This window comes from Neodiprion pinetum, chromosome 1 (assembly GCF_021155775.2).
Source record: "Neodiprion pinetum isolate iyNeoPine1 chromosome 1, iyNeoPine1.2, whole genome shotgun sequence".
NCBI classification, from domain to species: domain Eukaryota; kingdom Metazoa; phylum Arthropoda; class Insecta; order Hymenoptera; family Diprionidae; genus Neodiprion; species Neodiprion pinetum.
The window spans coordinates 8287314-8303626 of record NC_060232.1 but is presented as its reverse complement, the minus strand read 5'-3'; the positions used below and the strand labels follow the sequence as shown (position 1 = coordinate 8303626).

General features: G+C 36.8%; 1 protein-coding gene across 1 annotated transcript in view; it reads left to right on the top strand.

The window, feature by feature from the left end:
* The window catches only part of Sol1, a 359519-nt gene that overhangs the window by 323302 nt on the left and 19904 nt on the right, over positions 1-16313 (top strand). The window contains exon 10 of the mRNA XM_046615171.2: positions 6063-6253. Within this exon, the coding sequence (XP_046471127.1) occupies positions 6063-6253 (191 nt within the window). The remainder of the gene's footprint in view (positions 1-6062; positions 6254-16313) is intronic.

The following is a 16313-nucleotide window of genomic DNA, read 5'->3' as shown; positions in this document are numbered from 1 at the left end:
TTCAAACGCGTGGAATTCTTATATCGGACGCAGAAAAGGAATAATGAAAACCCTCAAATTGTGTATTTTCTGTAAGAGAGCTGTAGAAACGAAGGGTCCTTTTTATTTTCCTGAAAGTCTCGAAGTTGGTCATACGATGTATGTGTTTATATGTATACAGGTTGTTTTTGAATTTTCCTGCTCCTAGGAGCTTAAACGCTTTCAAATTGATTAAAAGAAATTCCATCATGCATCAACTTTCAGATAGTCCGCTTTGTGATCGAAGCATCTTATGGAAATAACATGGGAAAAACTTTTTTTACTCTTCGAAATTTTATAACTCGTTGACGAATATACCGAAAATAATGGAAAATACATATTTTTGTAGAGAATTAAACCCTTTACAGAAAAGCTCCGATGCATCAAATTCTTAAATAAAAGCCTTGATATGTTGATTAACAAGTTTGATTAAACTTTAAACGTTGATTAACATATGAACCAGAATTATTCTAGTGTACGCGAGTACAATATTATATTCGAATATGCGCATTATATATCGAGTTGTTATTTTCATTTTTATTGTCAAATTTCATCAAATCCCGGAAAAAGTTTTCCAGTTGTTTACCCGACCGTTTTTGTTATATCCCTCGACAAATTTTCTTTCCATTATACACGAAGCAAGTTTCGAAGCATCTTATGTAATATCGTTTCGATCCTCGCCGGTTGGTTACTGTTATTATCCTCGTTACGAGTTGTCACTGCGTTGTACATTTTTATCAACTTTATTTTCGCCTTCTTCATTTTTTGTTTAAAAACTTCCTTTCATTCGCGGTTAACGATTTTATCGAACCCTCGACCCGCAAGCGTTCAGCCCTTACGAGTGACACGAGGATAAAAAATGAGAAAGTGCGGAAGAGAGTATCTTTGAGGCTAATTATTCAGGAGTGTACAATATACTTTTTCCAGGGGTGCCGGAACAATTTATTTTGCGTAATAATTCATCATTAGCTAACGAGGCCTGCGACGTAGTTAGCCGGATACTCGTGTACGTGTACTACATTAACTTTCACTTTTCAAAAAAATATTTTTAGGTTAATTTATTTTGAGCCAACTCCTCAGGACGTGGAAAAGACAACTTACCTCTACGTATGCGAAGAAAATAAATATAAATTGTTTCTAAGTCTGCGTGTGGAAGTAAATGAAAACATTTTTAAATATGTGTTGTGAAATATTTGTCGAGGAATGAAAATTGGATGGGTGATTTAATCAGAACGAATATTTTTCAGGGATCTCGAATTTTCTCAATATATCCTACATGCCTAGAATAATTTTATAGTCAATTTATTATAATCCAATGTAAGGAATTTTTCGGAATAACTTAACGGTTTTTTTTCTCACCTGCCTAGTATTTTATTTTATTTATTTATTTTTTTTCTATCTGTATTTTCCTCTCAATATCATTATTACAAAATTATCACACTCTCCGAAATAATTTCAGTGTTATTTTCATTGTGTAACCAGTAATGAAGTTTGGGTAAATTCAGTTGAATTATAAAACCAACGATGAGCTTTTTTTTGGCTAAAACCGGTTCTTTTCGGGTGTTCGTAAGAATATATTTCTAAATGGATTTCGCATTCGCAAAGATTCGACGTTAAAATTGCGAATCATATTTTTGTCGGACAACAAGAAGTGATAAAAATTGAAATACCATGCTTCAATTCGAAAACGCGGCAAAATTAATGAACGCTGTTTTTCATAAACGACGACGATTCTGATATCTCGGAGTACCTACACTTCGACGTATCTTAATTACAATCTGATGAAAATTTCTACTTTGAAAAACTGGCCGAAAGTTAATGGATCCGTCCATATATAATAATTATTAACCGGTGAAAGGCGTCAAGAGACTTGGAAATTCCATTTCTAATCTTCGTTACAGATTGTACGCAACGCTTTGGGTATATGCAGATATTACAAATGCCTGTCTCCGACATCATAATTAACGGCCCGAATGTAGAAACCAATTTGCACAAAGTATGAAACAACATTAACGGTGTCACTCGCGTCTCGTGCAAAACGGGCTTACGAAAATTCGACGCGTGCTAATTCCTCGGCTTACTCTTGCTGTCCATAATAATTCATTGCCAATTTCCCTCCCCCGCCCCTCCGTCTTCAATTCCCGCCAGTCCCTTGACAAGCATTGTCGTTTTTATCAAATGTAAAAATGAATTCAAACCCCCCACGCTTCGCTGCCCGCGTACATGTTTCATAGCAGTTTAATTTTTTTTTTTTTTTTTGCCTTCTGCTTCCGTTCCACCTTTCGTTTTTATTGCTCATATTCCGTCCTCCCCCCGCCGAATCGTTGGACGAAAATTTCACCGGGCCAATTGTCTCGTGTTATAAGCCCCCTGGTTCTATTCCCTCTCGACATCGATTCAAATATTAAAACTCCCGACTCTACGCAAACCCGCATTAGAATGTGGCGCCGGTTTTCTTACAGAATTGAAGAAAATACTCCCGACAATCACGAAACGTCGGCCTTTACTTATTTAGTTCGGGGTGTAGGTACTTTATACATCGGAGTTTCTGGAATGGCGCACGGCGGCGCTGAAGAATGAGAGAAAAATTGAAAATTCACATAAGCTTCTCTGCACTAAACTGAAAGATGAATTTATGCAACAAACATTCCCGGCTTATGAACATTTGTGCAAAACAACGATGGGTGCGTGTATCGATTGAACCTACAGTCTCGCAAAGAGTGTCGAAATGGATGAATTGTCATTGAAGAATGAATAAAAGAATATCACTGAAATTAATCTCGCGTGTCTAATGGCATAAAATCGTAAGCTCCATCTTACAACCTTTTTCTGTTGAAAAAGGTAAAAGGGCGTATATTTTTTATTGGATCATATCTCGGCTTAAAACATAAAAATATGGTCAGAAACGTTGAAATTGACCAACAGTTTCATTAGTAGCCAAAGGTAGATGCGACCTTCTGCTACTGATTCAACCATAAAAACGTATGTGGATTAATTCCGTAAGGTTGTATCTGGCAAAAATAATTTTCTTCTTTTTTCTCGGGCTCGAGTATGAATTCGTCAAGTAAAAGCAAAAGGTCGAATGTCCTGGTAGATTCGATCTTTTGGTCATGATGATAGTTGAAAAAAATTATCTGCTACGGTAATTGCATAACGGCATGAGAGCCAAAAATTATTATCATCATTCCTCTCATTCCGATAATTGACGATTTCGCTAATCAATGTTGAGAAAATCGACATCCTCAGTGTACAATAACTTTGTTAGTTTAAATTTTTCATGCGTTTCAGTAGTCTTTAAAGCATTTACAAAAAAATAAATAAAACTATCGGCGGTTACGACCTTTTGTTTTTACCTTCGAGAATTTTTTTTAATTAATTCTACATTTTCACAGATATCGGTTTTTCCATGCGTTTCAATGGTTTTTAGAATGATTGCAAAAAAAAAGGGCGGTTACAACCATGTATTTTAATCTTTTTTCTAACGTACACTTATTAATGGAAAAAGGTTGTACCTGCCTAACATACGACCCTTTGCCTTTGTACTTTCAAACGCTCGATTTCAATTGAATTATATGTTTTGGTCATTTTCAGAGTGAATGGTGAGAAAGTTTTTTTTTCTTTTTTAATTCCAAATTGTGATGGAATAAGCTCATCAATTATTCACAGCTTTAGAGAGGTTACGTTATTTGGCAATTTTTTTTTTTTATGCCAAACGTTCGTCGTTTCACCAAATTCAATTAGTTACAGTCCGTTTTGTTCGTAAATCAATTTCCAAGTTCAATCTGATCGATTTCAGTCGTACTCTCGAAATCTTTGTATCAGCATTGTTTCATTGAGACGAGTTCGTAATAAATATCCAATTGTACCTCGAATACTTAGCGTTTCAAACATAATGGAAAAGGTTTGCAGCATCGTCAGGCTGTAAAATACATTTAACAGTGAGAAACTGAACAATGTCAAACCCTCGTTTTCCCTTGCGATTTGTTTAATCTGAAAAAGGCAAAATTTATGCTGTGCGGGCTTGAAATTTCTGAATAATTGAAAATCGACTCAGCTCGACAGAATACGATGAATGAGAATTTTCATTCGTGTAAGTAACGCGTTCAAGAGTAACACATATTTGAAAAAAACGAGGGTGGAAAGCACATCGATGTTGTAATCCAACCGACTTTTAAAATTCTTTTTTTCACTTTCATATTTTCCCCCGTCGCTCATTCTCCCCATTTTCTCTTTTCCCTTGACTTTCACTCTCTCTCGCTCTCTCTCTCTCTCTCTCTCTCTCTCTCTCTCCCTCTCCCTCTCCCTCTTTTCCTCTCCCAACTTTAGCAGAATGACAGAAAGACGAACGGATCGTAGCGAAGTGATGCGATGTCGGCTCCCCACGCGCGTTTTCCAACTCGGAGGATTAATAACTAAATGGACGAGCGGGTGAATTATTGAATAGCTAAGCGCGGGGGGAAACAACAAATTCAGAATTTACACACACCCGGGAAAGCTTGAGCAAGCAGGGCTTGAACAAAGATAACAGCTTCCTCTCCCGCGGTTGTTCTCTTCCGCAAGTTTCACCCCGCTGCATATGCCGAGTAAACCAATTCTTCTCAATTATTCCCCGTCTTGACTCACATGCCAAAAACTCATCCAAACTTTCGGGAAACAACTCGAGCAGATGGAGCCTCGAACTCGGGTTCCGGGATTTCGACCTTTCGTGTCCTCGGTCAGTCGTTATTGATAAATTCGAATTCGTAGATTTTCAACAAAGACGCGAGTCTGACATTTGAAACATCGACGTTTTGACTCTTCGACATTTTCGCAAATCAATATTTTACTCTTCGTAATCTTGCCAACTCTCAAAAAAAAAAAACGCCGGTATAAATTCATTTATGCATTTTTGCACCGTCAATTTTTATCTCTCCACAAATCATATTTTCATATTTATGGTATTTCTACGTTTTTAACTTCGGTGGTTTGACTTTCGGGATTTCGTCCCATCGACTTTTCGGTCTTTCGTATTTTTGCACACCACCTTCAAATTCAGAATTCTACCCGAACCTTGCGCGTGAAATGACTTTTCACTTCTTCTCGAGATCTAATAACGGGGTGGGGTACAAAACAGCGGAAGACTAAAAGCAGCTAATAGATGGCGTTACGCTTTTGAAGTGACACGAGGGTACATGAGGTACGTGAATGTGGAACACGATTTAATGTAATAACGTCTTAAGAAAGTCGAACTTTCGGGAAAATAGATTTACTGTTTGAATGTTATTAAAAACATGCTGCCCATTCCTTTGTGCTCTTTTTTTCTTTGATGACACAGAAGATTGTCTGATAAAATGAGATAATTTTGATAAAACTGGCACGGAGTTGAAGAATTTCAGAAATTTAGAATTTTCAGTAAATTAGCGATCGGTATTTCGTCCTTTCGGAATTCTGGTCCTTCTACACTTTGCGAATTTAAATTTTTCTCCTTCTGAACTTTGATTTTTACCAAATAACTTTTTTAGTTTTTTGGTTGATCGAAGTATTAGCCACTAGCAATTTTTAATTTCGAAACATTAATTTTTTCATATTTTCACATTCCGTGCACTGTTCATTCAGAATGTGCGGACTGTTCTGAAAATACATTTTAGAATAAAAGAGTCTTTGGGTTGAATAAAATCCCGGAAATACAGTTATTCGATCATTCGTATTTATTTGTTTATTTTTTTTTTTTTTTCAATTTTAAATTCGTAACCCGAACGTTTCTCGGTTTACGCACCGTCGTCTTTTTGACTTTTCGGAATTTCAACCCGCGCCCTAGTAACGACGTTTCACGTCTCGTTCATTCGTATAAATGAGAAAAAAGTTAGGCACCCAAAGGGCAAATAAGAAACTCATTTAACCCCTAATTTTCATACGTTTTTCCTCTTCCTTGTCGCCAACTTTTCATTCCCTCAAAAAACTCGACAGAAACGAAATTATTCGAGTTGGGTTATCGCACTCCAAACTCAAATATCTCAGCATCTTCATTCCGCGACAAATTTCTCAATTACTTCGAACAATTTCAGATGCGACGGAATCGACTCGCTCCTGGCCTACGTCCTGATCGACGGAAAGATGGAGAAAATCGACGCGTTCTGCGGCTCGATGACGCCTCGACCATTGATGAGCAACGGGCCGAAGCTCTCGCTGGAATTCAACGGCATCGTCTCCTCCAGACACGTGAGAGGATTCAGAGCGACTTACTCCTTCACCGAGAGTAAGTACTCTGCTCCATTGCTCTTTAAATTTCTGTAAGATCCAGGGCCGTAAATAATAAATAACAATCAAGGGTTTTCCCGCCGTGCGAAAACTGGGCAATACTCGTCTCACAAAGGGTTGTGAATTAGAAAGGGAGGGGAAGGTTAAGCTCGTCGAGGAGTCAAACTCTCCTCCCTCTCCCTCCCCCTCTCTCTCTCTGTCTCTCTCTCTCTCTCATCCCGAGAGCCGATACCTTTTGAAAGTGTAAGCACAGCAGCGTAAAGAGGGAATTAGGCAGAAATCCACTCGGAAATTAGCCCTCAACCCCTTCTCCTGGATACGTGCGAAACGGTTTTCCCTGACCTCAATGAATACTCCATAGTAGGTCCCAAAGTGCTCTCACAAGTGTTCCTTGGCGAAGCTAAAGGTCGCACAGGTTTACCCTCGAGGCTGTGAGCCCTCGCCGAATACAAACCGGTTGACGAAATACCCTGGAAACTGCCCTACGGCCTGCCGACAACTTTGGCAAAATGTTATTCGTGCACGGGTACGATTACATCGCTCCCAGCCATCCTTGTTGTTCGACGTATAAATTTTGGTACGCGCGTTGCCGCAATTTTAGTAACACAAACTTATCGCGGATATTTATTCATGGATTATTCAACACCTTGATATGCAGATCGATTTTTCTGCTCGACGGTATTACGGAGATGTCGTGCTTCGGCAGGTCGGCGATATCTGGATCATTCGAGCTTTTTCTCTTGTTCTATTATCGCTTGTTGAGGTGGATCGTTGGCCGAATATTAGAACATGGTTGTGAGAAAATTGTTTTGAATAACTTATGGAAGATAATATTGTGGCTAGAAACAGCCGTCGTAGAGTGAAATCGGACAGATGTGCTAGATTTTTTACCACTTTGAAGCGATGTGAAACGAAACGCTTTTTTTATAATTTCAGTGTTTTCTATCTTTTTTAGGGATCTTCGCAACTTGCGAATTTGATAATTTAATGAACATTTCTACATCTATAATCGCGAGCATAATCGTGTATAATATTATTTTTTCGTTCGACTAACTTTATCACGAACTATAAGCCAAGTCCGCTGTGCAACTAGTTCGTTTTTTCTCATCGAGAAGAAAATAATTACTCGTTTCAACTTATACTATGCAAATAAGACCAAATAAAAATGCTTACATGAATTTAATACAATATCGATATAAATTCTGCAGCTATTGCCCAAAACTTATGGAAAAAAAATGGAAATAATTATAAAGACTATTCTTCTGGGAGAGTCTTACATTGCAAAAGTATTCAAAAAAATTGCACACATCGTTTACTTCCGAGTACGGAAAGGATTCGACCTTCGTTACGGTTTCACTTGAACCAGTGTAGGAAATAGGGAAGGAGGGAAATACGTAGATTCACTGCCGCAAGTTTAGCATTCGGCTTTCTTCACTGAATCCGGAAGGTTGGATGGCTTCGAGTTTTACCGGTTCAAGTTCCTTCTACATATTCCGCCCGTCTACTTATCCATCTATCCGTCTCTTCCCCTGTCGGTGACACCTCCGTCAAAATTTCAATTTCCCTTGAGTATTCCTGAGAGAGCGATATTAATATGCATAGTACGACACAGTGCCAATTTCTGCATTACTGCGATTGAACACGCGTGGAAATCTCAGATGCGAGAACGTTTGTCAATTTATTGGCAAAATCCGCGTGTCAGCGACAGGTGCGTGCTAATGTGGATTGGAAATGAAACGCGCTAATCATTAATCGCCGGTTTAAGCCGCCAGATTCGAGCCGAAATAAGCGAGAGAGGCCTGATAGGTTTTCGGCGTTGAAAATCCGACTTTTCGAAAGCAATTTGAAAATTACGTAATATCTGCAAATGAAAGCTGCTTAAAACTTTTTCACTCCAATTTTCACCCTAGAAGTATTTCACGATTCCTTTCACCTGTCGATTTCTCGTTTCTGTAACCGCCTTGCGGAAGAAAAAAATCTGAAATTTCTTCCCGAAACTTGATGAGATTTCAATACGCTTTTCGCCTTTTTCCTGGTTGCTGTTTATAAATCCTGTTTCGTCGATCAATCGCGAAAGAATATTGAAAACTCGGGATGTGTCATTAACCTGTTAACAGCAGGGAAATATCAGTTCAAATCGACCTTTTATTAAACGTGAAATTTATAAAAAAGTCCAATACATTTCTTATTTGGAGTTCCCAACCTGATTTCTGGTCGACATATCGGTCAGCCCTGCAGCTAACAAGTTAAACGATCAAATAAAACGGCTTGGATGTTCCACGGTGTAAAAATCGCACTGATAAAAGTCTGGCAAGCTATTAATTATAAAAGTGAATACCTTTTCAAATCTTCCACGATGAAGAACATTGAAATTATCACAGAAAATCATCTCCTTCGACTCAGAAATATGTTTTTGACATTTTAATAACTGCGGATGAGAAAGGAATGTTTATAATTCCTGAATTTTGGCGAATCGACCGCTTGAGTATTCAGAAATAAAAAAAATTCAGCTGAAAACTCAAGATTCGATAAAACGTTCCATGCATTCCCATCTTGGTATAAAACATTTCAAACCCCTTTTCCAAGTTTTAAGAAGGTTGAAACAAAAACTGAAGTATTTGAATCGACATTTTCGAAATATCAAATATATTGTTCAACTTTTTTGAGACCAAATGATTCTATTCACACAAAATTGTTTCAAACCTGAACAGATCCCTTAAACTAACTAACGCGATTAGTGAAAAATTTCTGTTCTCCATTCGGAGAGAAGATGAGGCATAGTTATAATTCCTGTCTTCGTTCACAAGTTATACGATTAGATGAAACTTTCACGTGTAATGGTGAGACTTTGTTTTTCACAGCATGATAAAACCGACTACAACTTTCGAAAGTTTAGCTTTCACAACTTTGAAACGCGCTTCAAGTGAGCTCTAGTAGTTCGATGTATTTAACGCTCCTTATGCTTTGGGAAGTGAACTTCTACTCGGCATATTTGTTAATTTATAAGGGCGAACATTTATCAGCACAGAACTGCAATGAACCCGGAATAAAGCTAACGGTGCAGAATTATTATCATTGCTGAATTTTCCACCTACTCTATTATTGCACCCGACAATAATCGATGTTTACGATCCGGCGTGACGATAATAAAATAAACAAATAAGCCTATCCCCCAATTTGAAATTATATTCTCGGGATTATGATGTACAATTAAGACGTGGAAATATTTTTATTCTCTCAACCAAATATTTTACATCGTACTTCGTTAAATTCAGTATCGATTTCCGCCGTTAAATGAAAAACAGGGATGGCATGAAAAGCTGGACTAGGTGAACGATCATCATTATTCATAAGAAGTTTTTTAGTTTGAAAGCAAAGCGCCCACTTCCTTGGATACAAAAAATGCAAATTCACCCACGTTTTAATTATCATGTAAAACATACCTTTACGTGCACAAAACAATTCAAAACTTCGAGCTCCAACCTCGTTACGCTTCATTTGAATCGTATGGTAATGAAAACCGTGTCTATTCTTGCAAATCAATAAACTACTGAAACCTGGGATTGTTCAGTTGAAAATCCGGAGCCCCATTTCACTCTTCCTTTTTTTGGTACAATTAAATAATACTAAATAAAAAACAAGCTCCTTTGCGAATTATTTCCACTGTGTTTAGATTAGCATTTTCATTTTACGTTGAAAGCTGAATTCACGGCGATCGACTTTGACGAACGAATGAATAAAAAACGAACACTCGTGAGATTTGCCTTTTTTACAGCCGAATCTATTCGCTGATTAAAGAGTTTTCGAAATCCTGGGATATCCCGGAACGCCAAAAATCCTTACCATCTATCTATAAAACGACTGCGGCGTTTCGAGTCGCGCCGATATCGCAGGGGATTCACGTCGCCGCTTTGCTCGCGGAGATTGACGCCATAACTAAACTCGAGAAGCCAAGTTTGGCAATAACAGTTTTTGCTTAGATTGTCTAGCAGTCTAAGCTGTCGCTACGGAAGTACGCCGTTCCTAAACTATGTCACGCTTCAAGTAGCTTCGCCATGCGATAAAGTGGACGACGGATAAGGGGCTGACGATTTTTTCCCTTGTCTTTTTCCCGCACGTGACGAGTTCGGTAATCCGAAAATTTTTCTAAAGCTGTTTGAAACAATTTTCATCAGTGCTGAATTTCATTGCGCATGAAATCTATACATAATTTAGGGTGCTCTTTAGAAAAGTAATTTTTTAATTTCGACCAGCGCGCCCGCCAAATTAGCTCCACGTAATTTAAAACTAATTGTCTCATTTTTTTGAATTCTTATCTCAACTCCAACCCGTGCCCCAAGAGGGTAGATTTCCCCATTCAACTCTTTTAGTGGAACATCAAATCTACCAAACGGATTTAGATAAAATTTGGTATCGGGTTTTTTGAGTCACTGATTACGAATCTGAATACTATATATATATTTTTGTTATCATATTTAGCTTGTGCTCGACTTCTAGCTCATTGAGTTATAATGTGATTCATGAAAGCACAAAAACAAGCCCTCGAAGATTACGTCTTTGCTAATTCACAAAACGCGTGGGCTAATGCATAAAAATGACTTCTGCATGAAAAATCCGTCGATGAGACGAACAACGAATAATTTACGGCTAATGATGTGATCGTTATGCTAATTCTGCAGAGGGCATCGTGACGCTTCTTTTTAAATCATGTCTGATTTATACGCTCCTACTTTATTGTTTCAATATCAAAAGTATTGAGGCAGCTTAGCGGGACAAAAATCGACACTACTTATAAATTTTATTACGAGATAGTCGTAGATTGAGTATTTATCGATTTATTATATTTGTAAGCTATGAAGATGTATTCACAAATACAAGAATATAGCTAATTACACAAAAGGTTCGGATGTCTATACTTAATTTGATATCGCTTTGAATTTGAACAAAAACGTAATAGCATTGTCAGATTTCGCCCCACGATGTCTCGTTTTGTTTGTAAGTTTATTTTCTACGAATTCAGTGAAATGTATCTTTTTTATCATGTTGGCATGGTAAAATATTCAATTTTACAAATGGCTACATCGAATCGTCTTTTAAACTATGAAATGAGTCATTGAATTTGAATATCGAAAAGTATCGATTTTCAGCGAACCGGCCTCCTTAATTTGCAGTTTTTCACACACACACACAGACACACAATTTGCAAAAAGCTCGCAGGCAATGCCCCACAGCGATGGCCGCTAAGTTAAAAATAATCGATGCATCGAATAATCGAGTGGACAAAAACCATCGAACATGACTCGATTAATTCGGTAAAAATTAATCGATTAGTCGATTAATTTGTATTTTTTTTTTTTTTTTTCATCAACGGTGCATTTGCAGCCAAAATTTCGTAAATTTCAATACGTAGTCTTAATGGCGGCAAAATTTTGTAATAATTTATAGTTTCCTAAAAAATATTTTTCAAGCTCAGGTGAAAATATTCATTTCACATTCGCGAATTATAACAAATAGGTACTTACTAAGTGAGACTAATAAGTGATAATAATTGGATACCTTAATCACATAAATTGATATTGTTTTGCGTCATTGATGGGATTAAAAAACAGAAACCCATCGTGAGGAAAAATATTCGAGTCTGTCGATCTATCGAGTTTCAAAAATAATCGATTATACACGATCAATCGGGGAAAAATAATCAATTTAGTGGAAAATCAGGCATTAATTCCTAAGTCGTGTCTCAAGCGTCTATTATACGCATACTCGCTGACCTGATTGCGAGTGTAACGTTATACATGGGTCCTTGATATACGACGTACTCATATACATGTATACTCGAAGGTTATTGAACGGGCAGGTATTATAAAAGTTCTTTGAAAACTTTATCAATTTTAAGAAATTGCCGGTTATACGATAGAACCCGGGGCCGAGGCTGCAAGCGGTTGGTTGGATACTCGTTCATTGACTTTTGCCCTACTTCCGGTTTTAAGTGGCCAAGTGTGCAATAATATCCCCTGACAAGTTGTTAAGTTTCGTGTATGAAGTGTGCAAGCCTTCGTATCTTGCTTTTGAAATCTCGCAAGGTTTGCGTAGAGTAGATGTTGGATGAAGGTCAAGTCGCCATTTTGAAGAAACAAAGTATTCAATTATTTAGAAAATTTCCCCACGATTATTAAAGGATCAAATTTTAGAATTTTTTTAAATAAATTTTAATAAAAAAATGGTCAAGCGTCATTTTCAGTGAAAATTCTGACCATGTCTGATGAATTGATAAGCCACTTGTGAAAGTTATTTATTAATTCATCATTTTGGCATGATGGATGATTCAGAAACCCTTCGGTAAGTAAAAAACACCCATCACATCTCCGGAAGTTATTGGTTAGGCGAATTTAACCACGAAGAAATATCGAGAGAGGCACAGAAGTTGGTATATTTCTTTACAAACTTGGGATATACAGAGAAAGAGAGTCTTGTGAACGATCCAGCAAGCACTGCATACAACTTCGATACCTCGTTTAGTTTTATTTCGATTGTTTCGGGCAAGCTGTGTCGAATTTTGTGTTTTTAGGAACGATATTGCATTATACACGTGAACGGTAACAAAACAAAAGTTTTCCAATATATCTTTCTCCTAGAAAGTAGAAGCAAATACACCTATATATATATAAGTATACGAAAATACTGCAAGTTCGTATTTTAACTTGTGTCAACATATGGAAGTCAAACGGTCTTTCTGACTTTCTCTTTTATTTTTCTCTCTCCCTCTCGCTCTGCCCATCTATACGTACATATATTTCTATCTATTACAAAGCTTCGTTGGTTTTAACAATCTGTCTCACAATCCATGTCTGTCGGTGTAAAGACGAATTTACTGTTTCTTCATTGTTCTCAACATCGTTTTGTTAAGCACATGACAAACTATGGTACGTATAATCAAGTTAAAGAGACTGTATATCGTGAGAATGAAAATAAAAATCTTCAAGGCAATTAATTGAATTCGAATCCGAATTTTTTCGCCACTATGTTACTCAAACAATATTGAATCCCTGTGTAACTGATAAGCAACGGTACGAGAAAAATGTTAAATACTGTAGAGTATAAATAATAAACATGAAAATAACGAAGAGATCGAATATCTTAAAAGTCATTGAAACGCATTAATCACTTTGAAATGAGCCGAAAATAAACCCTGTAAAATTTCACTGATTTTTCGAAAAAGTTTCAATTACTTTGCCAGGCTATCCTCGTTTATCTCGACACTGTATTTTTTCCACATCTCCCCTGAATTTATCGCCTCGCGTTGACAGGTTTATAACATAAAATAGTTGATGCTCGGTATTTATGAAGCAATCTAGATAAAATCTCTTGGTGATTAATTGTGATTATAAATTCATTTGGCTGAGAAGATAAATCGACTATAATCCTCAAAACTGGTGTCCGCCTATTAAAGCTCGAAGGTTACTTAATTCACCTTTTCACACTTGAGCGTTTTTCGTTTAAACGATGAACCGGACTTTGGTGGCTACATTTTTTCAAGAATATTCCGGCAGCAAATTTTCTCTAAAGTTTCTTCACATTCATCGATTTATCGTTCGAAGAGAAATGTCTTTAACAAATATTTCGTTCTTTATATTAAGCAGGTGGGTTTGAACTCTGGTTGGAAGTTTTGATCGATCGTCGATTTACGGGACGTGCCTTTTTGCCGAAACATGCGGAACGTATCGCGGTATACCATCCCTCGCAATGACGTCATAGATCCTATAAGCTCCCCTGGAAGTGTTAACTATTCCTCCAAACATATTGGCGGATTTGCGCACGGCCTCTTCGCGTGTAAATTGCGGCTTATCAAGACTCACGGCTTTCATAGTTTTCCCCGGAATCGAGGTCGAGGGCTTAAATCACCCACTTCCTGTAATGATTTGCGAAAAAAAGATTCCTTCGAAATATTGACCGAGCAAAAGAGAAGAAATACAGGGGCCGAAAGAAAGTTTTTTTTTATTTTACCGACAATCGATCAGTGTAGCTAACCTCCTAAATTATGCAATAATTCTTACTCAAGGGAGAACAACGCGATGAAGTTTTGTAAGAAGAAGGAACGAAAAAAAATTATAAAAGTTGAAACTGATTACGCATTCGTAATGAAAACTGGAAAGAAAAAGCTGCAGCTTGGCTTTCATCCTGATCGAATAAACTTTCAGAATCACACGAGAAGACAATATGACTGAACGAAAATGAAAAAAAAAAAAATACCGAATTGATTATCTCTCGATAGTTGGAAATAAACGTTGATCCGTGAAGTAATCAAACTGTAAGTGCTTTTCGTTGAATTATCTAACAATTCCTTCAGCTCGTGAACTGCAATTCAATGCGCAGGTATGTGTTATATACCTATGTATATAAGTTTCACTCGTTAAAAGAATAAAGTTGTAAACTATGAGGAAGTGGAGATAAAAAAGAGTACGTACAGTTGAAACAATAAAAGATCGAAAGAGAAAACCTATCAAATAAATGCAGTTTCCGGACTGGCGCACTTTCTACGCGTTTAACACACGTGAATAACGGGCTGCTGCATTCTCCATCGATTGTAATAAAATAACGCACTCGAGACGGCGATAAGGAACCTAAATTGTACCGAGAAAAATTTTGTAACAGTTTAAATATCGCGCCTACTACGTAAATAAAAATAAGAAAAGTAGGCGAAAGCGAGAAGTGTTCGTGGACGAATGAGTTTCATCGGTTCTCACTCTGCGAGAAGTCTCCGAAGGAACAACATCTAATCAATACCTCGTAGTCAACATTTTCAACCTATTCGCACATTTAAAGGTATCTAATTTCACAATCTACATTTGCTTTTTTTTTTTTTTCCTATTGAAGAAAATCTGGTCACATTTTTTTTTTTTAATGTAAATGAACACGTTACAATCTTAACAATTTTTTAATAATTAAAAGTGAAAAGCCTTTTACGAAAATGAAGTCTGTATGATGAAAACGTGGCTCAACAGCTTGACAAAATCCGTGATTGAAATATCTACTGCCTTTTTTACCAAAAAACTACAGAACCCGCTTTGACAACAATAAAGTAAAAGCTGATTAAAAATGGAAAACTGTTATCGTTTGAATAAAAGATTAGTCACAAAAAATGATCGAATTAAATTTGACAATGAACATTTATATATAGAGAAGGCGTATTTAATCTTGCGAATGAAAGAACAGACGGATGAATGATTAAAATTGATTAATATTTACAATTTTATTTATACAAATTTATGCACCTATGATTTATTTATTTATTAAATGAAAACAAAATATATACATCATACAGTTCACCTAACAAAAAGAGAAATTCACTCGGAATGAATAATAAAACGACATTGACCAATTTTACATCTATAAATAGGTACATGTCTAAACAATTTTCTTTATAGCTTGAACCTTGTATCCTTAATAATAAATCTTCTTTCTTTTTGTGTTAAATGAATACTTCTTATGATGGACAACAATTGCTACAATTTCTATAAGTCACTTCCATAAAAAAAGTTTTTAACTACGTTCATTCTTACCACAAATGAAAATTACAGTTTTAAGTATAAAATGAAAGTAAGTTTTGCAGCAGCTGTAACCGTGAAAAAATATGGCGTGTTTTCTGATCACTACTCGTACGATAGTTTCTAGTAACTATAACGAATAAATTAATTCTCAGTTTGGCAGTTTCATGCGGAGGGCGGCGTAGAAAAATGTCTATAAATCTCTGATTGACACGAATAATTGAAAATATTGAAAGGACGATATGTACTTTTGTGGCTGGGTGCCTTATGAATCTTCGCTCGCCTCCATAAATCCGATATCGAAATGTCGAGGTGGCGTCCAACTGTGCTGGATAGCTGATGCCTCTGTGTCCTATGACCTGTCCGCAATAAATGAGCGAACGAAACGCACCCAGGGGATGAACAAAGTCTTCGAGGGTAAGAACGTGGGTCGCTGCGTGAGAAAAGATGAGATATTGCCATCCGAGCCGATTCGGAAAAAATACTTTCGTTACAATATTTAAAAATGGCAAT